The sequence below is a fragment of the Solanum dulcamara genome, chromosome 11, assembly GCF_947179165.1.
Source record: "Solanum dulcamara chromosome 11, daSolDulc1.2, whole genome shotgun sequence".
In the NCBI taxonomy this organism is placed as follows: Eukaryota; Viridiplantae; Streptophyta; class Magnoliopsida; order Solanales; family Solanaceae; genus Solanum; species Solanum dulcamara.
This window is the reverse complement of record NC_077247.1, coordinates 57205195-57231759: the sequence shown is the minus strand read 5'-3', so window position 1 is coordinate 57231759 and position 26565 is coordinate 57205195. Positions and strand designations below refer to the sequence as shown.

Genomic DNA, 26565 nt, shown 5'->3' with positions numbered 1-26565 from the left:
ATAACCAGGAGGGCAAATTCTGGCTGAAAACAATTCAGGACAACAGGATGCGGACAAGACCAAAGAAACGGAGACAGTTACCTGTTACAAGCTCTTCTCCTTTGTTGATTCCACTGATATAGTTTTGATGATAATTGAAACTATTGCAACTATCGGCAATGGATTGTCCCTGCCCATTATGACAATTCTTTTTGGAGAATGGACCGACTCCTTAGGACAAAATCAAAATAACAAAGATGTGCTTGGGGTAGTCTCCAGGGTTATGCTTTGAACATTTTTTAAATATTCTACGTCCTTATTTTATCTATTGTTGATTGAGTTACCCTCCTGAAAATGAGATCTTCTAATTATCTGTGTAATTTCATATAGGTTTCATTTGAATTTGTCTACTTAGCTTTGGGATGTGGGGCAGTTGCATTTCTTTGTAAGTTCTCATTCCGCCTTTACTAAGCATAGGCAATTTTGAATTATTATTGAAGTTGAATTAATATGAGTGTGTTGTTCAGAGGTCCCTTGTTTGGTGAAAGACAGCCTTCTCGAATAATACTATTTTGCAGCAAGATTTAGCTTTCTGTGACAAGGAAACCAATATGGGAGAGGTGGTGGGGCGGATGTCTGGTGACACTGTTCTTGTACAAGACGCAATGGGGGAGTAGGTACTCATGCTGAAAAAGCAACTCTACTAAGCCCTTCTTTGTGAAACCACTACATAGTAAATTGCTTTCTACATAAAAGATCCTTTGTGAGGATATGATTGCTCTTTCTATACTTGATATTATTTCCTTTAACTGCGGCAGGTAGGGAAATTTGTACCGCTGATATTAACATGCCTTGCGGGCTTTGTCATTGCATTTACCAAAGGCTGGCTTCTCACAGTTGTTATGTTATCCATCATTCCTCTACTTGTCATCTTTGGTGGAGTGATGTCCCTCATCCTATCTAGGATGGTGCCCCGTGGACAAGATGCTTATGCCAAGGCAGCAAGACAATAGGCTCCTTTAAAATGGTATGTCATAAGTTTAAATTATTGTGATGCCCATGCTCTGATGAAATTTATATTGGGAGTAAAACAATCTTTGTTTCACTTTCTTTTCAGAAAATAACCACCAGTAGATGAGATTGATCTTGTTTCCTCGTCAGGCTGCATCTTTTACAGGGGAGAAGCAAGTTGTGGCCAGCTATAACGAGTCCCTAATTAAAGATTACCATTCAGGGTCAAATGAAGGGCTGTTAAGTGGATTAGGTCTTGGGTCACATTTTGCTATTATGTACTCCAGCTATGCTTTGGCTATCTGGTACGGTGCAAGGTTCATCTTGGAAAAAGATATATTGGTGGTCAAGTTCTCTATGTTTCTGACACGAAGCTTCTCCAATAAGTAGCAAGCAATTTACTTTTTAAGGTACACTAATTTAACTATGCATAAGTTTGAGAGTGATTATACTGGATGCACTTGGTGTTTTTATAACAAACTAATAATAGTATAAGTGTACTAATTCGACGGGGCTTCTCAAGGCTTCCAGTACCTGTACTTAACATGTGCAATGGGGATACTGTACTTAAAAAGGGAAGAGATGAACCAGGGTAATACTTATAATTCCTTCTATTTCTCCTTTTGGTCCATCATCCCTTCCCTCTAAGGACGTTAAAATAGGCGGAGCGGGAGAGTTAGTGAGAATTGAGGAGCATAAAATGATTTTTTTTGATTAATCCCAATCCCCTTTTTTAATTCTTCTTTTCAATGTTGTAGTTTACAGATTCCTCCTTTTAGTAGTTTATTCTTGAAATGTATTTAGCTTGAAACCAAAAGTTTTTATGATACGTAATTTTTTGTTGGGGGAGTTTTCTGCAAAAAAGGTGTGATGCTGGTGGATAATTGGCGATGCATGAGAGGGATGTAAGTTCCAAATTCTATATTTATGAACTACATTGATTTCAAAGACAGCCCGGTGAACATTTCAAGTGCATGTGTTCTTTTATCTTCAACTTGCTTCCATTCAATTGTCTCTTAAGTTCCGTAAAGCAGTTGCCAGTTTTTCAGCTTTTTCTCTTTGGAAACAAGCCCTTTTCTTTTCCAATTTTTTCCCCAGACTACTTGTTTGGATGAATAGGAAAGTTCTCGATCTATCTTTCAGGTTGAAGCCAAAGGAACTTTCTGTTTAGACGGCTTTTGCTGCAGGATGTAGAACTCCCAAAAAGTGGAAAAGCGTAGGAGGAATGGGGGCTGTTAGGCTTGTTTTCAATTTGAAGCTGAAGTGCCAGAAAGCAATACTACAAGAAAGGCTCTATGCCTATTCCTAACTTCTGATGTAACTGCTTAAAAGTTGAAACTGAAGAAAGTTGAAGAGCTGTGAAACCCCTATTCTTCACGGTTCAGATCGTTTACTTATGTACTGGAACATTTGGAGAAGAGAGTGTGAAGGTGACATGCAAGAAGGAAGAAAAAGAATAAAACTGGAAATAAACCTCTGTTCTCTTTCGGTTTGATAGTGAGATTTCATTTAGTTTGTACCATAGTACTATGTTTTTTTTAAAAAAAATGAGAACACACAAAGGTTTCATTAGCACTCCCTAAATCAGCACCACTTTTTTAAGGGTCACCAATTAGTTTGCTCTATGCTATCTTTGTTTATCTCGTTAAATATATACTGACGTGAAAGGAAGTATTATGTTGTGCTTGATTGGTGGAACATCACAACTGATATCTTCTTCTCAGTTGAGAAAAACTTGGTCCATATAGTTGTGCTTCTTATGCAACCAATGTTCTAAATGAAACTTACAAGATGACTGATTTATTGCTCCAACATAGTGCTTTTATTTTACTCTTTTAAAATTTTCATTCTTTTAAAGTGCATTTCCGTTCTCCAGGTTGTGTGTACTGAAGGACCATAGAAAATTAGAGAACTGGGTGCTATGGGTGCTTATGGGGAGGATGGCAATATGCATCTAGCCAGGGAATGGGGCCGCTCCCATCGCCAAATTGTCTTTGCTGCTGATATGATAGGCAGAGAGAAAGAAAGGGCCCTATTAGAGGCAGTTGTTAAGAATCCTAATCGATATGTATTTGAACATCATTTTGCTGTAGATTTGTTGACCACTCAGGTAAGTTTATTCCTTTATAGCAACTGTTTGCATTGGTTATTATGGTGAAAACTTTTCTGTTCTAGCATCAATTTGGTCCAAAATGAAGGGTTGTTGCTTTAATCTAATTAAACTTGGCATTATTCTTTTGCTTATGTGTCATAGTTGACTCAAATGACATGCATTCAAACAATTGCTATGTTGGTGATCTATGCTTCTTTTGCCATTAACTTTTATCATTTTTTGGGTTTAAAGATATTCATGTATTATGATGTATGAATTTGTGTAGGTGCATTGATCATGATTATGAAGATTTACCAATGACATTTAATAAAGTTGCAACTTGACTACATTTGATCTGTATGTTGTGAATAGTGTGCAGAGATTTGCATATGCCACTGTTTGTGATACTTGACTTCATATAGTTACCTGAAAAATATTAGATCTTATACCTGTGGAAGTGCTCCCTCCCTGGAGCTCTATAATTGGCGCTATTACTTTTAATTAGTATGTCTTAAAAATAAGTTCTCAACAAAATGGGGATTCAATGAGTAGTTAAACTTGTGCTTGTCTTACATTTTTTTATTTTCCTATTGGTTTATCTTTTTCTTTTAAAAGATTAACGGGCCTTTTCTGATGAAAAATGTTGTCAATAACTTTAAACCTGAAAAATTCATTCCAACAGATATACATAGCACATGGTAAGTAACAGAAAAACTTTTCAAAGATTCACTGCTATACTGTGGTGTTTGGTCATTCTTGTTGTTTCATCTTAAACCCAAAGGATTCAGCTATGGGTTTCAATTTTTTAGTTTTAGTTTTTTTCACTCAGAGATTTTGCATGTTTTTGTTTTTTTTTTCAAAAATAAAATTGTGTTTTTTTTCATGTTCCAGGAATTTGCAGGGATGAGGTCTATTGGAATGGTTTTCCCTTCATGCTTTTACAGGCAACAACTCTTCAGTTGCATCTGCATTATCAAGGTCGGGTTCATGATTAGCTTTGGTAGTTCTTCATTTGTCTTGTTCTGTTGTAATTTTCCATTCCAAGATGAATTTATTGCAACTTATGTGAGTATAGTGTTATAAATTATTGTTTTCTGAGCTAAGGCAAATGAATGAATAGAAATTGCATGTGTTTGTTCACTTGATAATCTTGAATAGCGCAGAAAATCTTTTGTTCGTGATCCAATTAGATGTTTTTTCTCGGGAATTACATATTGTGGCTATTATGCTTCTTATCTCCTACTTGACGTTTTGTATCATGTAGAATTTTAAGTTGAAGCTCTAAAGAACTAAAACATAAGATTGAGTTTCACCTTGAAAATTCACCGTTTCATCCGATAGGTTACTTGTCCGTGTCGTTTACTTTTTGGAAGTCCTAAGTTAAACTTTTAATGTCATTGCAGTTTCATTATTCTTATATTTTACATATAAACAAAGTCTCTGAAATAGTTGGATCCATGTTTTTTTTTGGGAAATGATAATCCGACATGAGATCTCAATCACAGAGGATTATCAAAATGCTACATTTCATTTGGATGAGTCATTGATATTTTTTTTGGTTATGTTGACGGGGGTTGAGAGATTTCTCTACTAGAAATTTTGTAAAAGGAAATGATCTGCGTAGATATATCGTTGAAGTTATATTTCGAAGAAGATACTAGTGATCCTCATGTAGCCAGATTCTTCTTATTTGATAAGTAGACAATGATATAAAAATGAAATCCCTAAATTTAAGTGTAGTATGTTAGAAAATTGCGTAAATTTAAATATCCCTGATAATTTATACACTTGTTTGTCTGAAAGATTAATTTTTAGAAAGTGGACTATATATTTATATTTCCTCATGAAGGTGGTGTTTTTTGCAGGTTTAAGAATTTCTTATTTCTTTTCGAGATATATTTTTGATAGATGGCCTTATTTCTTCTCGAGATATATTTTTGAAGGTATGCCAAATATCATTCTTTCCTTCTTTAATTGATCACTTTATTTGTGTTCTATTATCTTTTGCTCTTGTTATATATGCAATCAATTAGTCATGAGCAAACACATTATCTGCAACTATTGATGATTTATGTGTCAATTGATTTGATGCATTAACTTACTTAGCTTGATCCTCTTAAAACTATGAGTAAAAATAATTCAATGAACATGAAAAAAGAAACTATCTGTAAATGTCTATGACTTAAGCGTTAATTGTGTTGGTGCATTAATTTAAGCAGTTAGATCCTTTTTCGACCATCAAACTTTTTGGGGAAAAACGATGAGATGGTCATGGTACACCAGTTGAAGGATAAGCAAGAGAAATTTCTTCCTCTTTCTTGGGTCCAATATGATATTTTGGGATTTGACAGTAAGGCATCATGTCTCTAGACCATGCATGATATGGAGGCAATTGTCTTCTCAGATCCTCCTATTTGATTCTGTTTGGTTGAACCTAATGTCCAAGTTTTATTCACCATTCTATCTAAAATTAAAAAAATGTTGCCACATATTTTAAGGTTTCACAATAGCTGCAATAATTTGGAGATAGTGAATTTATTACGCTCTTGTTGTGGCAAAGCTCTCGAGCTATGTTTTCCGCTTTTGGTAGAGTGAGTTCTGCATTTCGACTTACATTATTCGGAAATTGAAGTAAAATCTTCATGACCGTCCTCTACATCTATAGTCACATGCCCACATCAACATCAACACCACTCAAAAATGTAGAACCCTCAAGAAGAAAACTTCTCATAGATGACAAATTATAATATAGCTAAATCAACTGAAACATATGATTGAATGCTGAGACTTGCTTCATTGTCAAGATTGGACAAAAAATGTGTAGCACTTGAGAATAATATTTGTTTCGCACTCTTTCTCCTTGATTTTGCAATTGCATATCTATTACTAATTTCTTTGTTGTAGTAATTTCTCGCGTTTCTTCAACTTTTTTTGGTTCCACGTCAACTACTAGTACTTTTGTTGCTTTATTAGTTTCATGTTCTTTATTTCAGTTTTTTCTCTAATTTGTGGGAGTTTTATTCCCGCATCTGTACAACATGTTGGATATTTATTCGCAAGTAACTCCTATTGGATTTCTTTATTTCATACCACTCTTTCAATTGTCTTCATCTTTTCAAGGTGTCACCATATTAGGTATGATTTTCTTGCACTTTTTTGCACAAATCTTCTTCAAGCTCAAATTGGGTATCCATCTTTCTTAAACCTCTTCGTCTCCTTTGTACTCAAACTGGGTATCCATTTTTACTATCAATTTGTATGCTAAAGTGGGTTGCTTAACAGTTGATGATAAAACCCTTCAATACTTTATACATATGTGTGTACATATATATACACGCAGTTGATGCATAGGCCTTTTCATGTTTTTCTTGTTTCATTTTCGTTTGTGGGTCTGCAACTCTGTGTAGAATGTAAACATGCTTGATTTTGAAGAATCAATTTATCTTGTCAGGAACCTTTTATGTAGTTGATTTTCATATTCTTCTCTGGGTTATTTAACAGGAATTGCACTAGAACAAAGATTCTAGTGCAATCGTGGAGGGGAAGGTAAATTTGCACTTGCATGAATAAATGTAACTTCTAAATTGCAATTAAATGTGCACAATCAGTATGAAATGACTACATTCATCTACTTTTATGTCTAGCCACTTATGTTGTTCAAATTCCATGCCCACATTCATGTCGATATTCGATTCTGATGCAGATTTAGAGATCGGATTGTTCATCACATAAATTTAAGACTGAAAAGTAAGGATTCGAGTGCACGAGTGCTGGGATAGGACAAATAAATGTATATTATGACATAAATAGTATTCTCATGAAACCAAAATACAAATGGCGCATGTTCGACGTTTCTTTGTTGGAAATTGTTACTAAAACTCACTGGAGGCCAAATGAATATCGTAAGGTTTTGAAGGTGAAGTTCTTTTGAGATTTAGTTGATAGTATCCATTAGGTTAGGTATAAAACTACTAACTTGGTCTTTGTTCTTGCCATTGTTTACAGGACGGCAAATGTTTGTACTTTGAAATTGATGATTGTAGACAAGATGTTGGTACAATAGGTAATTCTGTATAACCTACCTGACACATGAGTTGACTGCTGTTTGCTAATAAGGAAATTTGTTGGGATTATTCTTTTTGCATTCATTGTTTGTGATGTATTTTACAACCAACCAGTTCGAAGGAAGAAAATGCATTCCAAGTACTTTTTGTTTTCTCACAATTCAAACAAATGAATAATATTGATTTACGTACTTTACTTCTAAATATGTACTCTGTCCTGTTTGATCTTTTGCTTTGCATATATAATCTTGGAAGCCCAAAGAGGGTCTTGCATTCTCTGAAAAGTGCCTTTGCTAAGAATCGCCCTTGTGCATCCCAGTGTCTTCTTCAAAATTGTTGGTATTTAAAGGTCCGTCTCAGTTACACCAGCTAACTTAGGGATATTTCCTGTTTGGTTTCTTAGATTTTATTCATTTGCATGCAGTGAGGATGACCTGCTTTGCACACGTGCTTCTCCTTCCCCATTGCAGCTGTTGTCCAGTGGGTTTGGGATTCATCCGAGTTCCCTTAATAAATCGAATGCAAGTGATGGTTCATTCAAGCTCCCAAGATACATCTCAGGTCCTGATGTTTACACAGTGAAGGTATACCGATCCAAATTGATGGATAAGAGACGTGATAAGTTGTCTTTTCTACACTTTGTTTCCCTAAAACCACTGTTTAATTTGCAGATCTTTCAATATTTTTGGATATTGTAAGTGTTTAATCTTTAGATCAAATTTGCAAACCAAGAGAAGAAAGTACAACACCTTTGCTCAAGAGCTTTGGTTTTGTAAAGTCCGCATTTGGTATTAATCAGAGAGGAAGTAGAACAACATCATACATTGCATCTCCTTGTGAAAGTAGCTGTGCGCATTGAGCTGTACTCTTCTCCAAAAATGTTAAAAGTAATAACTGCAATACCTCAGTCTCAGTGGGATTTCTTATGGTGCTAGTGTTATTGCTTACTATTTCTGAAACCAGCTATTGATTTCTTATGGTGGGTAGTCTATAATTAGTGATTAGCAAAACAATTCAATCTGCTTTCCTAACTGCAGGACCACATGTCTGTAATGCAGCAACGAATGCTACATCTGGTCAAACAGAAAACGTATCTCCGGGCTTGTCCACTTTACCGGCATTTGGAAGGAAATATGACGTTAATCGTGTAGCCAATGAACCTCTGTTGTTGTCCAAGGATGTCAATGTCTCAGACTCCTCCATTCTTGGATATCCAAGAGCTCTTGCATTTGGTGTTCCAAGCAACTCCTCACACGTTGGCACCCCAAGATTTGATTCCTATTCCTTTGGCCAACCAGCAGTATACATGTCAGGGAGCAAAGGTTTTCTTTATTGTCCATTTTCTCATGTATTGGAGCAGATGATATAATATTATTTATTGTTCAATGTGCATAACTATATGCTCTAAATTGATCTGAAATCCATGTTACTGTTTTGTTAAATATAATATTACTACCAAGTATTATTTGTTCTTATTTTATATTTTTGGATATCCTAAGTGTTTAATCTTAGATCAAATTTGCAAACCAGGAAACGAAAGTACAACACCTTTGCTCAAGAGCTCTGGTTTTGGAAAGTCTGCATTTGGTATTAATCAGAAAGGAAGTAGAACAACATCATACATTGCATCTCCAGAGATAGATAGTATAAGACCCGGTGGTGCAAACATTCAATCCATTTGTGGAATGCAGACTTATCAAGATAAAAGCCATGACGTGTTGAGGTTTGAGGACTACCAGTTAGGTGATAAAGGTATCCTTAACTGTTCTCATATATTAACAACATACTTTTTAATTTCTCCATTTTTGTGCATTCTTGATAACTGAATCTGGGCATGTTCCTCTCATACTCTTCTTTTTTGGTAATGTGTTTATGCTTCTTTCGGAAACAGCCGCCCTACCTTTTAAGATGGGGGTTAGGTCTGCGTATACTCTATCCTCCCCAGACCCCACATGGTAGGACTATACTAGGTTTGTTGTTGTTGTTTATGCTTCTTTGTGGGTGTCATACGTTGGTTCTAGTTAGTTGATATAGTTTATGTGGTTTTATTTCTCCTTCTCCATATCCATGATATATACTTAAGAACACGAAGATTTGTTTCTTTATATTGAGAACACTTTTTACTTTCAGCAATTTCTCATGTTTATTATCGCGAAGAGTTCTTGGTATTACACTTTCTCCCTTTCAATTTGTTTGTCTGGTTTTGAGTTGCTGCGGAGTTTAAGAATATAAGGAATACTTTTGAATCTTGTGGTCTTGAACTAAAGATACGAAGAATATACCAAAATGTCCTTTAATCTTTTGGTCTTAATCATGCCATGTGAAAGTTGGAATTATAGAATTGTCAAAACAGGAAAGAAGCATTCTTTTTTAAATGGACTAAAAAGGAAAGTAAGACAAACAAATTAAACGGAAGAAGTTCATAGACTAACATAAATGACCAGGTGGACAGATAGATAGTGTGCACTCGTATTACTCTGGAATACTAGTAGTATTCTTATTAAACTGCCCTCTGAAAAAAACTATCCTGACTTCTAACAATAAAAGTTTTAAAGTTCGGTTCAATCTTTCGAAGTCCTAGTAACTTAATTATAAATTTGATGACCTATTGTCACGGTATTTATTCATCTTATGTGGATTCAGATTCTGCTTCTTCAAATATGTTATTGCTGCCTTTATATGTGCATATCTTCCTGTAATTAAGTTGATTAAACGAATTCGTTGGCTCTGTCCAAATACACAAATTAAGTTGATTAAACGAATTCTTTGGCTCTGTCCAAATACACTAAGAAGAAAGAGCACTTGAGTTATTGCATGGGAATGATCTACAGACACTCTTTGAATATGTTATTCCCATGATTTCTCTGCCAATTGGATTAAGTACAGGTTTCTTTCTCGCCTGTGGTCCAGGTGAGGATTGAGATATGTAGATGTTACACTCAATACTGCCAATTTCATGAAAGGGGAGATCATATTTACTTTTCTAGAGCAGGAGGCGGCTTTGGAATTGGCTGAAAAGCTAAATCTGCTCCTTGTGAAAGTAGCTATGCATATTGAGCTGTAATCTTCTCCATAAATGTCAGTAATAACTGGAATATCTCAGTGGGATTTCTTGTGCCAGCTATTGATGCCTTGTAGTTGTCTGTAATTAGTGATTAGCAAATCAATTCAATCTGATTTCCTAACTGCAGGAACATTAGCCTCTAATGCAGCAACGAATGCTACATCTGGTCAAACACAAAACATATCTCCGGGCTCATCCACTTTACAAACATTTGGAAAGAAATATGACGTTAACAGCGTGGCCAATGAACCTCTGATGTGGTCCAGGGATGCCAATGTCTCAGGCTCCTCCATATTTGGATCTCTAAAACCTACTTCATTTGGTGTTTCAAGCAACTCACACTTTGGCACCCCAAGATTTGATTCCTATTCCTTCGGCCAAGCAGCAGTATCCATGTCAGGGAGCAAAGGTTTACTTTACTGTCCATTTTCTCATGTATTGGAGCAGATGATATAAGATTATATACCGGTCAATGTGCATTACTATATGCTCTACATTGATTTGAAATCCATGTTGATCTTTTGTCAAATATTAGTACTAAGTACTATTAATTCCTACTTTATATTTTTGGATATCCTAAGTGTTTAATCTTTAGATCAAATTTGCTTTGCTCAAGAGCTCTGGTTTTGTAAACTCTGGATTTAGTATTATAATTTTATGTGAGACATGTTTAGTAGTTCGTGGGCATGCTTTGTTTGATGGACCAAAAGTTTAAGTCAAATAAGATAAACATAAATCATATGCAAAGATTGCAAGTACGGGTTTCCTTTTAGTGAAAAAATACAGGACAAAGCCCATATTTTCCTCTAATCCAAGTAAAACACTTGAAATTTAACAGGAGTATAATATTTGATTACGTAGGTACCCTTTTTCATGGATAAAGAAAACACTTCTGGTGTACTAAGGACAGAATTTCCACTGGGGGCTGATTCATATGTGGACAGTAAGCTTTCTTTTTTAATGAACGTTCTTTTCGTTGATTGGTTAAGCTGGATTCTAATAGATGCATAAGTCAATTATCATACTTACATGTAATGTTTTAGTGGATCACTTAATATATAGTACCACTTTATGTCTGCTCCATCAAGATCCCATTTCCTTAAGCTCAAAGTCTGGAATCTCTAATAGTTCAAATTAAAACCAACTAACTTCCTGGATTGGTGATTCTTTGCAAGACTTTGGACACTAGAAAAATTATCATCTGTTATCTATTTGAGTATATCCAAGGATATAATTGTTATTTTACAAGTTCCAAGTATTATGATGAACCAAACTGACCTAGTTTGTTATTTAATTGCGTAATAATTCCTCTTTTTGTTTAGAATATAGGGATGCATGGCAGAGACTAAGCTGGTGATAAGCCCAAGTTAGAGCCTGAAGAGATGCATCCTGTTAATTGGGACGATGATAAGGATGTTGATGGCATAATGCCGAAGTTCCATCGTGTTAATTACTACACAGTTCCTCCTATGGAGGAGTTGATATCAAAGGAGAAGGAAGAAGCTGGTTTTTGTTGCCACGTGAAGGACTTTTGTGGTAGGAAGACATGGGTATGGAAGCATCAAGTTCTTGGGAGAAACAGATGTCCGGAAGCTTGATCTTAATTCTGTTGTCAATTTCAACTGTCGTGAGGTGATAGTCTATATGGATGAGAGCAAGAAACCTCCAGTTGGACTAGCCCTCAACAAGCCAGCTGAGATAACTCTTATCAATGTCAGATGCATCAACAAATCGACTGGAAAAGAGTACAGAGATGGACCAATGGTCAATAAGTACAGAGATATGCTACTTAAGAAAACAATAAAGCACGATGCAGAATTTGTTTCTTATGATCCAGTGGAAGGGAAGTGGAAATTTAGGGTGTCACACTTCTAATTGTGAGTTCAAATTTTCTTGGTTGATTTTGTGGCATAACCAAATGTTTGAATTGTGAAGATGTTCTCCAACTGATGTATTTTTACAATTTGCTCACTTTGAGTCTGCCCCACTAGAGCTCTCTCTATGCACTTTGGTCCCCATTGATCCAAGTTGTTATGGCTGGATTTCTTTCAAAGTTTATTCATTAATTTGTGGTTCTCTTGCAAAATTTTCTACTTTTATCTCTGGTTTGGGCTCTCGATTGTGGTAAGTTATATCTCCAATTGATATTTTCTTATTGCACTTGTTTGTGGGTAAATAGTTATAATGAATCCTCATATTAATGAATACATTTCTAAATGTCGTTTCATAGATTTATTTCTTTTGTGCTTATCGTCACATCCCAGATTTTGTACAAAAATGTCAGTAAATAATTCTGCTAAAAATCATATATTTCTCTTATGTTTATCTGATTTCTTAATTTATTTTTTCGTTGTTTTAAATTTTCTGGCTTTCTGCATTTTGGCTTGGTGAAGCTCCTTTTTCTTCTACATATTTATGTTGCCTATATTTATCGATTTATAGTTTTGTATTATCTAATTAACGTTAAATTATTTAATCTTTAATTAATTTACTTTTGATATTTGTGGTAGTGATCTTTCAATTTAGCTACGTAAATTTGTAAATGTTGTTCTATAGTTGGGGTATAATTTTTAAATAATCTAAATATAATATATTTTCTATATTAGAAGGAACAAAAAATAAATTAATTGTGTTTACTTATATATGAAAAGGACATAATTTGAAAAGGGTAGTAAATTAAATAAAAATTTCTGAGAGGTCAATAAACAGGAAATGGTAGCTTAAACAGTACTTGCATAGAGGTTGCATAATTTTGGGTAGGACAATAAACGGGAAATGGTAGCTTAAACAATACTTGCATAGAGATTATGCAATCGGCTCTCTTTATATACCACCATTTCAATACATTGCCATTTATTTACACGCCGGAAATTTTGATAAAAAACATATATTTCTCTTATGTTCATTTGATTTTTTAATTTGTTTTTTCGTTGTTTTAAATTTTCTGACTTTTCGCATTGTGGCTTGGTGAACTCCTTTTTCTTCTACATATATTTATTTCTATGTTGCCTACATTGAGTAATTTCCATCCACAATCACCCTTGTTTGAAAAATTGCTTAGGAATATCACTTTTTTTTTTAAAAAAAAAAATGTCATCCTAAAAAAATAATTTAATATGACATGTCATCCTATTAGGAGAAAGAAAGATGTTTTAATTGCATCAAGTATATTTTGAGGAAAATATGAATAATTGATTGATATTTTAGTCCTAAAAGAAACAATAGTGATATTCTCAGACAATTTCCTAAACATGGACGACTATTCAGGAAAAATACTCAGCCTACATTTATCAATTTATAATTTTGTAATATTTAATTCATATTAAATTATTTAATTTATAATTAGTTCACTTTTGATATTTTTGTTAGTGATTCTTCAATTTAGCTACGTACCTTTGTAGTTATTCTACAATTAAGGTATAATTTTAGTGTTTTTTAATTCTACAAAAAAAACGTATTTTTTAATCTGGGAAGCGATTAGCCACACGCATGCGATTTAAAGTGTGCGTGAAGATTATGCAACAATATTTGTTCAGTTTAAAAAATAAATAGATAAGTTATCCATTTATGTCTATTTTTTCCTTGCTATTAAATAATATTTAATATCTAATACATTTTTCAAAGCATTAAATTTAATATATTCAAAGAATAATATAGTAAAAATATTTTGAGCAAAAAGATAGTAGAAAATAAAATAACCCATTCTAAATAATTCTGATAAAAAAAATATATTTCTCTTATGTTCATCTAATTTCTTAATTTATTTTGAATTTTCTGCATTGTGGTCCTTTTTCTGTATTTCTATGTTGCCTACATTTATCTATTTATAGTTTTGTAATATCTAATTAATGTTAAATTATTTAGTCTTTAATTAATTTACTTTTGATTTTTCGATTAGTAATTCTTCAATTTAGCTACGTACATTTGTAAATATTATTCTATAATTAAGGTATAATTTTTAAATATAATATATTTTCTGTATTAAATAAAATGAAAAAATAAATTAAAAGACATAATTCTGAAAAGCAATTAGCTTAAACGGTAAGCTACAAGTCCGGCCCTATTTATATACCAACATTCCAATACAATGCCATTTATTGCCGCTCTTCTTCTTCGCTTTCTCTGTCTCAAAACATGTCGATATTTTCCTGCTCCAAGTAAGTAAATATTCATTAATATTGTCCTGTGTTTCTGGGTTTTTATTCATTAATGTTGTCCTGTGTTTCTGGGTTTTCTCAATGTAAGTATATGGTGGTCTGGAATCTTGCATGTGGTGTCTCTATATCCATGATTCTTGACAATTGTAAATAACTGAATCTGGGCATGTTCCTCTCTTCTCTGGAATCTTGCATGTTGGTTCTAGCATATCCATGATTCTTGACAACAAGAATTTTTTCGACAAACACACTGTTTAATTTCTCAACTTTCTTGCATTGTTGCATATTCTTGATTACTGAATCTGGGTATGTTCCTCTCTTCTTCTTCCTCTTCTTCTTTTCTTGGTCCCGTGTTTATGCTTTCTTTGTGGGTCTTGCATAATGGTTCTAGTTAGTTGATATATTGTTTATGTGGCTTAATTTCTCCTCCTAATCTGTTTCTATATATTGCCAACACTTTTTACTTTCACTAATTTCCCATGTTTTAGTATCGCCAAGAAGTACCTTCTTGTGTGGTTTTCCTGTTTAAAGATATCTGACGTTCACCAGGTGTTTGAGAAAATGTCTTAGCTAGAAAAATCATAATCTATTAGGTAAAGTTTGAAATTTAAGAACCATTTTAGAAACAACTAAATTCATTGTACTATGATGGTACAATGAATTATGACTGAAGGGAACGGTTTGAAGGGAAATACAAGACTCAATGAAGCCTCCTCATAACCAGGAGGGCAAATTCTGGCTGAAAACAATTCAGGACAACAGGATGCGGACAAGACCAAAGAAACGGAGACAGTTACCTGTTACAAGCTCTTCTCCTTTGTTGATTCCACTGATATAGTTTTGATGATAATTGAAACTATTGCAACTATCGGCAATGGATTGTCCCTGCCCATTATGACAATTCTTTTTGGAGAATGGACCGACTCCTTAGGACAAAATCAAAATAACAAAGATGTGCTTGGGGTAGTCTCCAGGGTTATGCTTTGAACATTTTTTAAATATTCTACGTCCTTATTTTATCTATTGTTGATTGAGTTACCCTCCTGAAAATGAGATCTTCTAATTATCTGTGTAATTTCATATAGGTTTCATTTGAATTTGTCTACTTAGCTTTGGGATGTGGGGCAGCTGCATTTCTTTGTAAGTTCTCATTCCGCCTTTACTAAGCATAGGCAATTTTGAATTATTATTGAAGTTGAATTAATATGAGTGTGTTGTTCAGAGGTCCCTTGTTTGGTGAAAGACAGCCTTCTCGAATAATACTATTTTGCAGCAAGATTTAGCTTTCTGTGACAAGGAAACCAATATGGGAGAGGTGGTGGGGCGGATGTCTGGTGACACTGTTCTTGTACAAGACGCAATGGGGGAGTAGGTACTCATGCTGAAAAAGCAACTCTACTAAGCCCTTCTTTGTGAAACCACTACATAGTAAATTGCTTTCTACATAAAAGATCCTTTGTGAGGATATGATTGCTCTTTCTATACTTGATATTATTTCCTTTAACTGCGGCAGGTAGGGAAATTTGTACCGCTGATATTAACATGCCTTGCGGGCTTTGTCATTGCATTTACCAAAGGCTGGCTTCTCACAGTTGTTATGTTATCCATCATTCCTCTACTTGTCATCTTTGGTGGAGTGATGTCCCTCATCCTATCTAGGATGGTGCCCCGTGGACAAGATGCTTATGCCAAGGCAGCAAGACAATAGGCTCCTTTAAAATGGTATGTCATAAGTTTAAATTATTGTGATGCCCATGCTCTGATGAAATTTATATTGGGAGTAAAACAATCTTTGTTTCACTTTCTTTTCAGAAAATAACCACCAGTAGATGAGATTGATCTTGTTTCCTCGTCAGGCTGCATCTTTTACAGGGGAGAAGCAAGTTGTGGCCAGCTATAACGAGTCCCTAATTAAAGATTACCATTCAGGGTCAAATGAAGGGCTGTTAAGTGGATTAGGTCTTGGGTCACATTTTGCTATTATGTACTCCAGCTATGCTTTGGCTATCTGGTACGGTGCAAGGTTCATCTTGGAAAAAGATATATTGGTGGTCAAGTTCTCTATGTTTCTGACACGAAGCTTCTCCAATAAGTAGCAAGCAATTTACTTTTTAAGGTACACTAATTTAACTATGCATAAGTTTGAGAGTGATTATACTGGATGCACTTGGTGTTTTTATAACAAACTAATAATAGTATAAGTGTACTAATTCGACGGGGCTTCTCAAGGCTTCCAGTACCTGTACTTAACATGTGCAATGGGGATACTGTACTTAAAAAGGGAAGAGATGAACCAGGGTAATACTTATAATTCCTTCTATTTCTCCTTTTGGTCCATCATCCCTTCCCTCTAAGGACGTTAAAATAGGCGGAGCGGGAGAGTTAGTGAGAATTGAGGAGCATAAAATGATTTTTTTTGATTAATCCCAATCCCCTTTTTTAATTCTTCTTTTCAATGTTGTAGTTTACAGATTCCTCCTTTTAGTAGTTTATTCTTGAAATGTATTTAGCTTGAAACCAAAAGTTTTTATGATACGTAATTTTTTGTTGGGGGAGTTTTCTGCAAAAAAGGTGTGATGCTGGTGGATAATTGGCGATGCATGAGAGGGATGTAAGTTCCAAATTCTATATTTATGAACTACATTGATTTCAAAGACAGCCCGGTGAACATTTCAAGTGCATGTGTTCTTTTATCTTCAACTTGCTTCCATTCAATTGTCTCTTAAGTTCCGTAAAGCAGTTGCCAGTTTTTCAGCTTTTTCTCTTTGGAAACAAGCCCTTTTCTTTTCCAATTTTTTCCCCAGACTACTTGTCTGGATGAATAGGAAAGTTCTCGATCTATCTTTCAGGTTGAAGCCAAAGGAACTTTCTGTTTAGACGGCTTTTGCTGCAGGATGTAGAACTCCAAAAAATTGGAAAAGCGTAAGAGGAATGGGGGCTGTTAGGCTTGTTTTCAATTTGAAGCTGAAGTGCCAGAAAGCAATACTACAAGAAAGGCTCTATGCCTATTCCTAACTTCTGATGTAACTGCTTAAAGGTTGAAACTGAAGAAAGTTGAAGAGCTGTGAAACCCCTATTCTTCACGGTTCAGATCGTTTACTTATGTACTGGAACATTTGGAGAAGAGAGTGTGAAGGTGACATGCAAGAAGGAAGAAAAAGAATAAAACTGGAAATAAACCTCTGTTCTCTTTCGGTTTGATAGTGAGATTTCATTTAGTTTGTACCATAGTACTATAAAAGGGCAGTCCAGTGCACTTAAGCTCCCGCTATGCGCAGGGTCCGGGGAAGGGCCCGACCACAAGGGTCTGTTGTCCGCACAAAGGTTTCATTAGCACTCCCTAATTCAGCACCACTTTTTTAAGGGTCACCAATTAGTTTGCTCTATGCTATCTTTGTTTATCTCGTTAAATATATACTGACGTGAAAGGAAGTATTATGTTGTGCTTGATTGGTGGAACATCACAACTGATATCTTCTTCTCAGTTGAGAAAAACTTGGTCCATATAGTTGTGCTTCTTATTCAACCAATGTTCTAAATGAAACTTACAAGATGACTGATTTATTGCTCCAACATAGTGCTTTTATTTTACTCTTTTAAAATTTTCATTCTTTTAAAGTGCATTTCCGTTCTCCAGGTTGTGTGTACTGAAGGACCATAGAAAATTAGAGAACTGGGTGTTATGGGTGCTTATGGGGAGAATGGCAATCTGCATCTAGCCAGGGAAGGGGGCCGCTCCCATCGCCGAATTGTCTTTGCTGCTGATATGATAGGCAGAGAGATAGAAAGGGCCCTATTAGAGGCAGTTGTTAAGAATCCTAATCGATATGTGTCTGAACACCATTTTGCTGTAGATTTGTTGACCACTCAGGTACGTTTATTCCTTTATAGCAACTGTTTGCATTGGTTATTATGGTGAAAACTTTTCTGTTCTAGCATCTATTTTGTCCAAAATGAAGGGTTGTTGCTTTAATCTAATTAAACTTGGCATTATTCTTTTGCTTATGTGTCATAGTTGACTCAAATGACATGCATTCAAACAATTGCTATGTTGGTGATCTATGCTTCTTTTGCCATTAACTTTTATCATTTTTTGGGTTTAAAGATATTCATGTATTATGATGTATGAATTTGTGTAGGTGCATTGATCATGATTCTGAAGATTTACCAATGACATTTAACAAAGTTGCAACTTGACTACATTTGATCTGTATGTTGTGAATAGTGTGCAGAGATTTGCATATGCCACTGTTTGTGATACTTGACTTCATATAGTTACCTGAAAAATATTAGATCTTATACCTGTGGAAGTGCTCCCTCCCTGGAGCTCTATAATTGGCGCTATTACTTTTAATTAGTATGTCTTAAAAATAAGTTCTCAACAAAATGGGGATTCAATGAGCAGTTAAACTTGTGCTTGTCTTATATTTTTTTATTTTCCTATTGGGTTATCTTTTTCTTTTAAAAGATTCACGGGCCTTTTCTGATGAAAAATGTTGTCAATAACTTTAAACCTGAAAACTTCATTCCAACAGATATACTTAGCACATGGTAAGTAATAGAAAAACGTTTCAAAGATTCACTGCTATACTGTGGTGTTTGGTCATTCTTGTTGTTTCATCTTAAACCCAAAGGATTCAGCTATGGGTTTCAATTTTTTAGTTTTAGTTTTTTTCACTCAGAGATTTTGCATGTTTTTGTTTTTTTTTTCAAAAATAAAATTGTGTTTTTTTTCATGTTCCAGGAATTTGCAGGGATGAGGTCTATTGGAATGGTTTTCCCTTCATGCTTTGACAGGCAACAACTCTTCAGTTGCATCTGCATTATTAAGGTCGGGTTCATGATTAGCTTTGGTAGTTCTTCATTTGTCTTGTTCTGTTGTAATTTTCCATTCCAAGATGAATTTATTGCAACTTATGTGAGTATAGTGTTATAAATTATTGTTTTCTGAGCTAAGGCAAATTAATGAATAGAAATTGCATGTGTTTGTTCACTTGATAATCTTGAATAGCGCAGAAAATCTTTTGTTCGTGATCCAATTAGATGTTTTTTCTCGGGAATTACATATTGTGGCTATTATGCTTCTTATCTCCTACTTGACATTTTGTATCATGTAGAATTTTAAGTTGAAGCTCTAAAGAACTAAAACATAAGATTAAGTTTCATCTTGAAAATTCACCTTTTCATCCGATAGGTTACTTGTCCGTGTCGTTTACTTTTTGGAAGTCCTAAGTTAAATTTTTAATGTCATTGCAGTTTCATTATTCTTATACTTTTACATATAAACAAAGTCTCTGAAATAGTTGGATCCATGTTTTTTTTGGGAAATGATAATCCGACATGAGATCTCAATCACAGAGGATTATCAAAATGCTACATTTCATTTGGATGAGTCATTGATATTTTTTTTGGTTATCTTGACGGGGGTTGAGAGATTTCTCTACTAGATATTTTGTAAAAGGAAATGATCTGCGTAGATATATCGTTGAAGTTATATTTCGAAGAAGATACTAGTGATCCTCATGTAGCCAGATTCTTCTTATTTGATAAGTAGACAATGATATAAAAATGAAATCCCTAAATTTAAGTGTAGTATGTTAGAAAATTGCGTAAATTTAAATATCCCTGATAATTTATACACTTGTTTGTCTGAAAGATTAATTTTTAGAAAGTGGACTATATATTTATATTTCCTCATGAAGGTGGTGTTTTTTGCAGGTTTAAGAATTTCTTATTTCTTTTCGAGATATATTTTTGATAGATGGCCTTATTTCTTCTCGAGATATATTTTTGAAGGTATGCCAAATATCATTCTTTCCTTCTTTAATTGATCACTTTATTTGTGTTCTATTATCTTTTGCTCTTGTTATATATGCAATCAATTAGTCATGAGCAAACACATTATCTGCAACTATTGATGATTTATGTGTCAATTGATTTGATGCATTAACTTACTTAGCTTGATCCTCTTAAAACTATGAGTAAAAATAATTCAATGAACATGAAAAAAGAAACTATCTGTAAATGTCTATGACTTAAGCGTTAATTGTGTTGGTGCATTAATTTAAGCAGTTAGATCCTTTTTCGACCATCAAACTTTTTGGGGAAAAACGATGAGATGGTCATGGTACACCAGTTGAAGGATAAGCAAGAGAAATTTCTTCCTCTTTCTTGGGTCCAATATGATATTTTGGGATTTGACAGTAAGGCATCATGTCTCTAGACCATGCATGATATGGAGGCAATTGTCTTCTCAGATCCTCCTATTTGATTCTGTTTGGTTGAACCTAATTTCCAAGTTTTATTCACCATTCTATCTAAAATTAAAAAAATGTTGCCACATATTTTAAGGTTTCACAATAGCTGCAATAATTTGGAGATAGTGAATTTATTACGCTCTTGTTGTGGCAAAGCTCTCGAGCTATGTTTTCCGCTTTTGGTAGAGTGAGTTCTGCATTTCGACTTACATTATTCGGAAATTGAAGTAAAATCTTCATGACCGTCCTCTACATCTATAGTCACATGCCCACATCAACATCAACACCACTCAAAAATGTAGAACCCTCAAGAAGAAAACTTCTCATAGATGACAAATTATAATATAGCTAAATCAACTGAAACATATGATTGAATGCTGAGACTTGCTTCATTGTCAAGATTGGACAAAAAATGTGTAGCACTTGAGAATAATATTTGTTTCACACTCTTTCTCCTTGATTTTGCAATTGCATATCTATTACTAATTTCTTTGTTGTAGTAATTTCTCGCGTTTCTTCACCTTTTTTTGGTTCCACGTCAACTACTAGTACTTTTGTTGCTTTATTAGTTTCATGTTCTTTATTTCAGTTTTTTCTCTAATTTGTGGGAGTTTTATTCCCGCATCTGTACAACATGTTGGATATTTATTCGCAAGTAACTCCTATTGGATTTCTTTATTTCATACCACTCTTTCAATTGTCTTCATCTTTTCAAGGTGTCACCATATTAGGTATGATTTTCTTGCACTTTTTTGCACAAATCTTCTTCAAGCTCAAATTGGGTATCCATCTTTCTTAAACCTCTTCGTCTCCTTTGTACTCAAACTGGGTATCCATTTTTACTATCAATTTGTATGCTAAAGTGGGTTGCTTAACAGTTGATGATAAAACCCTTCAATACTTTATACATATGTGTGTACATATATATACACGCAGTTGATGCATAGGCCTTTTCATGTTTTTCTTGTTTCATTTTCGTTTGTGGGTCTGCAACTCTGTGTAGAATGTAAACATGCTTGATTTTGAAGAATCAATTTATCTTGTCAGGAACCTTTTATGTAGTTGATTTTCATATTCTTCTCTGGGTTATTTAACAGGAATTGCACTAGAACAAAGATTCTAGTGCAATCGTGGAGGGGAAGGTAAATTTGCACTTGCATGAATAAATGTAACTTCTAAATTGCAATTAAATGTGCACAATCAGTATGAAATGACTACATTCATCTACTTTTATGTCTAGCCACTTATGTTGTTCAAATTCCATGCCCACATTCATGTCGATATTCGATTCTGATGCAGATTTAGAGATCGGATTGTTCATCACATAAATTTAAGACTGAAAAGTAAGGATTCGAGTGCACGAGTGCTGGGATAGGACAAATAAATGTATATTATGACATAAATAGTATTCTCATGAAACCAAAATACAAATGGCGCATGTTCGACGTTTCTTTGTTGGAAATTGTTACTAAAACTCACTGGAGGCCAAATGAATATCGTAAGGTTTTGAAGGTGAAGTTCTTTTGAGATTTAGTTGATAGTATCCATTAGGTTAGGTATAAAACTACTAACTTGGTCTTTGTTCTTGCCATTGTTTACAGGACGGCAAATGTTTGTACTTTGAAATTGATGATTGTAGACAAGATGTTGGTACAATAGGTAATTCTGTATAACCTACCTGACACATGAGTTGACTGCTGTTTGCTAATAAGGAAATTTGTTGGGATTATTCTTTTTGCATTCATTGTTTGTGATGTATTTTACAACCAACCAGTTCGAAGGAAGAAAATGCATTCCAAGTACTTTTTGTTTTCTCACAATTCAAACAAATGAATAATATCGATTTACGTACTTTACTTCTAAATATGTACTCTGTCCTGTTTGATCTTTTGCTTTGCATGTATAATCTGGAAGCCCAAAGAGGGTCTTGCATTCTCTGAAAAGAGCCTCTGCTAAGAATCGCCCTTGTGCATCCCAGTGTCTCCTTCAAAATTGTTGGTATTTAAAGGTCCGTCTCAGTTACTCCAGCTAACTTGGGGATATTTCCTGTCTGGTTTCTTAGATTTTATTCATTTGCATGCAGTGAGGATGACCTGCTTTGCACACGTGCTTCTCCTTCCCCATTGCAGCTGTTGTCCAGTGGGTTTGGGATTCATCTGAGTTCCCTTAATAAATCGAATGCAAGCGATGGTTCATTCAAGCTCCCAGGATACATCTCAGGTCCTGATGTTTACACAGTGAAGGTATACCGATCCAAATTGATGGATAAGAGACGTGAAGTTGTCTTTTCTACACTTTGTTTCCCTAAAACCACTTTTTAATTTGCAGATCTTTCAATATTTTTGGATATTGTAAGTGTTTAATCTTTAGATCAAATTTGCAAACCAGGAGAAGAAAGTACAACACCTTTGCTCAAGAGCTTTGATTTTGTAAAGTCCGCATTTGGTATTAATCAGAGGAAGTAGAACAACATCATACATTGCATCTCCTTGTGAAAGTAGCTGTGTACATTGAGCTGTACTCTTCTCCAAAAATGTTAAAAGTAATAACTGCAATACCTCAGTCTCAGTGGGATTTCTTATGGTGGTAGTGTTATTGCTTACTATTTCTGAAACCAGCTACTGATTTCTTATGGTGGGTAGTCTATAATTAGTGATTAGCAAAACAATTCAATCTGCTTTCCTAACTGCAGGACCACATGTCTTTAATGCAGCAACGAATGCTACATCTGGTCAAATAGAAAACGTATCTCCGGGCTTGTCCACTTTACCGGCATTTGGAAGGAAATATGACGTTAATAGTGTAGCCAATGAACCTCTGTTGTTGTCCAAGGATGTCAATGTCTCAGACTCCTCCATTCTTGGATATCCAAGAGCTCTTGCATTTGGTGTTCCAAGCAACTCACACTTTGACACCCCAAGATTTGATTCCTATTCCTTTGGCCAACCAGCAGTATACATGTCAGGGAGCAAAGGTTTTCTTTATTGTCCATTTTCTCATGTATTGGAGCAGATGATATAAGATTATATATTGTTCAATGTGCATAACTATATGCTCTAAATTGATCTGAAATCCATGTTACTGTTTTGTTAAATATAATATTACTACCTAGTATTATTTGTTCTTATTTTATATTTTTGGATATCCTAAGTGTTTAATCTTAGATCAAATTTGCAAACCAGGAAACGAAAGTACAACACCTTTGCTCAAGAGCTCTGGTTTTTGAAAGTCTGCATTTGGTATTAATCAGAAAGGAAGTAGAACAACATCATACATTGCATCTCCAGAGATAGATAATATAAGACCCGGTGGTGCAAACATTCAATCCATTTGTGGAATGCAGACTTATCAAGATAAAAGCCATGACGTGTTGAGGTTTGAGGACTACCAGTTAGGTGATAAAGGTATCCTTAACTGTTCTCATATATTAACAAGATACTTTTTAATTTCTCCACTTTTGTGCATTCTTGATAACTGAATCTGGGCATGTTCCTCTCAGACTTTCTTTTTTGGTAATGTGTTTATGCTTCTTTGTGGGTGTCATACGTTGGTTCTAGTTAGTTGATATAGTTTATGTGGTTTTATTTATCCTTCTCCATATCCATGATATATACTTGAGAACACGAAGATCTGTTTCTATATATTGAGAACACTTTTTACTTTCAACAATTTCTCATGTTTATTATCGCGAAGAGTTCTTGGTATTACACTTTCTCCCTTTCCATTTGTTTGTTTGGTTTTGACTTGCTGCGGAGTTTAAGAATGTAAGGAATACTTTTGAATCTTGTGGTCTTGAACTAAAGATACGTAGAATATACCAAAATGTCCTTTAATCTTTTGGTCTTAATCATGCCATGTAAAAGTTGGAATTATAGAATTGTCAAAACAGGAAAGAAGCATTCTTTTTTAAATGGACTAAAAAGGAAAGTAAGACAAACAAATTAAACGGAAGAAGTTCATAGACTAACATAAATGACCAGGTGGACAGATAGATAGTGTGCACTCGTATTACTCTGGAATACTAGTAGTATTCTTATTAAACTGCCCTCTGAAAAAAACTATCCTGACTTCTAACAATAAAAGTTTTAAAGTTCGGTTCAATCTTTCGAAGTCCTAGTAACTTAATTATAAATTTGATGACCTATTGTCACGGTATTTATTCATCTTATGTGGATTCAGATTCCGCTTCTTCAAATATGTTATTGCTGCCTCTATATGTGCATATCTTCCTGTAATTAAGTTGATTAAACGAATTCGTTGGCTCTGTCCAAATACACAAATTAAGTTGATTAAACGAATTCTTTGGCTCTGTCCAAATACACTAAGAAGAAAGACCACTTAAGTTATTGCATGGGAATGATCTACAGACACTCTTTGAATATGTTATTCCCATGATTTCTCTGCCAATTGGATTAAGTACAGGTTTCTTTCTCGCCTGTGGTCCAGGTGAGGATTGAGATATGTAGATGTTACACTCAATACTGCTAATTTCATGAAAGGGGAGATCATATTTACTTTTCTAGAGCAGGAGGCGGCTTTGGAATTGGCTGAAAAGCTAAATCTGCTCCTTGTGAAAGTAGCTATGCATATTGAGCTGTAATCTTCTCCATAAATGTCAGTAATAACTGGAATATCTCAGTGGGATTTCTTGTGCCAGTTATTGATGCCTTGTAGTTGTCTGTAAGTAGTTATTAGCAAATCAATTCAATCTGATTTCCTAACTGCAGGAACATTAGCCTCTAATGCAGCAACGAATGCTACATCTGGTCAAACACAAAACATATCTCCGGGCTCATCCACTTTACAAACATTTGGAAAGAAATATGACGTTAACAGCGTGGCCGATGAACCTCTGATGTGGTCCAGGGATGCCAATGTCTCAGGCTCCTCCATATTTGGATCTCTAAAACCTACTTCATCTGGTGTTTCAAGCAACTCACACTTTGGCACCCCAAGATTTGATTCCTATTCCTTCGGCCAAGCAGCAGTATCCATGTCAGGGAGCAAAGGTTTACTTTACTGTCCATTTTCTCATGTATTGGAGCAGATGATATAAGATTATATACCGGTCAATGTGCATTACTATATGCTCTACATTGATTTGAAATCCATGTTGATCTTTTGTTAAATATTAGTACTAAGTACTATTAATTCCTACTTTATATTTTTGGATATCCTAAGTGTTTAATCTTTAGATCAAATTTGCTTTGCTCAAGAGCTCTGGTTTTATAAACTCTGGATTTAGTATTATAATTTTATGTGAGACATGTTTAGTAGTTCGTGGGCATGCTTTGTTTGATGGACCAAAAGTTAAAGTCAAATAAGTTAAACATAGATCATATGCAAAGATTGCAAGTACGGGTATCCTTTTAGTGAAAAAATACAGGGCAAAGCCCATATTTTCCTCTAATCCAAGTAATACACTTGAAATTTAACAGGAGTATAATATTTGTTTATGTAGGTACCCTTTTTCATGGATAAAGAAAACACTTCTGGTGTACTAAGGACAGAATTTCCACTGGGGGCTGATTCATATGTGGACAGTAAGCTTTCTTTTTTAATGAGCGTTCTTTTCGTTGATTGGTTAAGCTGGATTCTAATAGATGCATAAGTCAATTATCATACTTACATGTAATGTTTTAGTGGATCACTTAATATATAGTACCACTTTATGTCTGCTCCATCAAGATCCCATTTCCTTAAGCTCAAAGTCTGGAATCTCTAATAGTTCAAATTAAAACCAACTAACTTCCTGGATTGGTGATTCTTTGCAAGACTTTGGACACTAGAAAAATTATCATCTGTTATCTATTTGAGTATATCCAAGGATATAATTGTTATTTTACAAGTTCCAAGTATTATGATGAACCAAACTGACCTAGTTTGTTATTTAATTGCGTAATAATTCCTCTTTTTGTTTAGAATATAGGGATCCATGACA

At 34.5% G+C, this 26565-nt stretch overlaps 2 protein-coding genes and 2 long non-coding RNA genes across 6 annotated transcripts; all 4 read left to right on the top strand.

Moving 5' to 3' along the window:
- Window positions 1–413: 413 nt before the first annotated feature.
- Window positions 414–2860, top strand: LOC129871992 (uncharacterized). 2 transcript variants are annotated; one of them, XR_008762372.1, is made up of 5 exons: window positions 414–424; window positions 507–656; window positions 802–1006; window positions 1097–1400; window positions 2134–2860. It is a non-coding gene; the product is annotated as an uncharacterized LOC129871992 (long non-coding RNA). The 2 variants fall into 2 exon arrangements; XR_008762371.1 differs by having other exon boundaries at window positions 798–1006.
- Window positions 2861–7351: 4491 nt separating this feature from the next.
- On the top strand, window positions 7352–10808 carry LOC129872745 (nuclear pore complex protein NUP98A-like). Its single transcript, XM_055947660.1, has 8 exons — window positions 7352–7485; window positions 7571–7730; window positions 7818–7840; window positions 7946–8033; window positions 8110–8125; window positions 8184–8468; window positions 8677–8898; window positions 10338–10808. The coding sequence occupies exons 1-8, from the start codon at window positions 7352–7354 to the stop codon at window positions 10664–10666; spliced, it is 1257 nt and encodes a 418-aa protein (XP_055803635.1). The 3' UTR covers window positions 10667–10808.
- A 784-nt stretch (window positions 10809–11592) lies between these two features.
- Window positions 11593–12085, top strand: LOC129872744 (nuclear pore complex protein NUP98A-like). The gene is made up of 2 exons (XM_055947659.1): window positions 11593–11760; window positions 11843–12085. Exons 1-2 carry the CDS (start codon window positions 11593–11595, stop codon window positions 12083–12085), a joined length of 411 nt encoding a protein of 136 aa, XP_055803634.1.
- Window positions 12086–22223: 10138 nt separating this feature from the next.
- On the top strand, window positions 22224–26565 carry LOC129871987 (uncharacterized). Of its 2 annotated transcripts, XR_008762367.1 has the most exons (10): window positions 22224–22283; window positions 22539–22632; window positions 22708–22867; window positions 22953–23258; window positions 23338–23598; window positions 23807–24028; window positions 25071–25238; window positions 25352–25633; window positions 26086–26167; window positions 26547–26565. It is a non-coding gene; the product is annotated as an uncharacterized LOC129871987 (long non-coding RNA). The 2 variants fall into 2 exon arrangements; XR_008762366.1 differs by lacking the exon at window positions 25071–25238 and having other exon boundaries at window positions 26547–26564.

Excerpts from the sequence above, each read along its gene's own strand:
- LOC129872744 (XM_055947659.1), top strand. The coding sequence starts at position 11,593 with ATGCATCCTGTTAATTGGGACGATGATAAGGATGTTGATGGCATAATG. Across the intron at positions 11,761-11,842 it reads TTTGTGGTAGGAAGACATGG|GTGATAGTCTATATGGATGA; the intron begins GTATGGAAGCAT and ends AACTGTCGTGAG.
- LOC129872745 (XM_055947660.1), top strand. The coding sequence starts at position 7,352 with ATGTACTCTGTCCTGTTTGATCTTTTGCTTTGCATATATAATCTTGGA. Across the intron at positions 7,486-7,570 it reads TGTCTTCTTCAAAATTGTTG|TGAGGATGACCTGCTTTGCA; the intron begins GTATTTAAAGGT and ends ATTTGCATGCAG. Across the intron at positions 7,841-7,945 it reads TTTCAATATTTTTGGATATT|AGAGGAAGTAGAACAACATC; the intron begins GTAAGTGTTTAA and ends GGTATTAATCAG.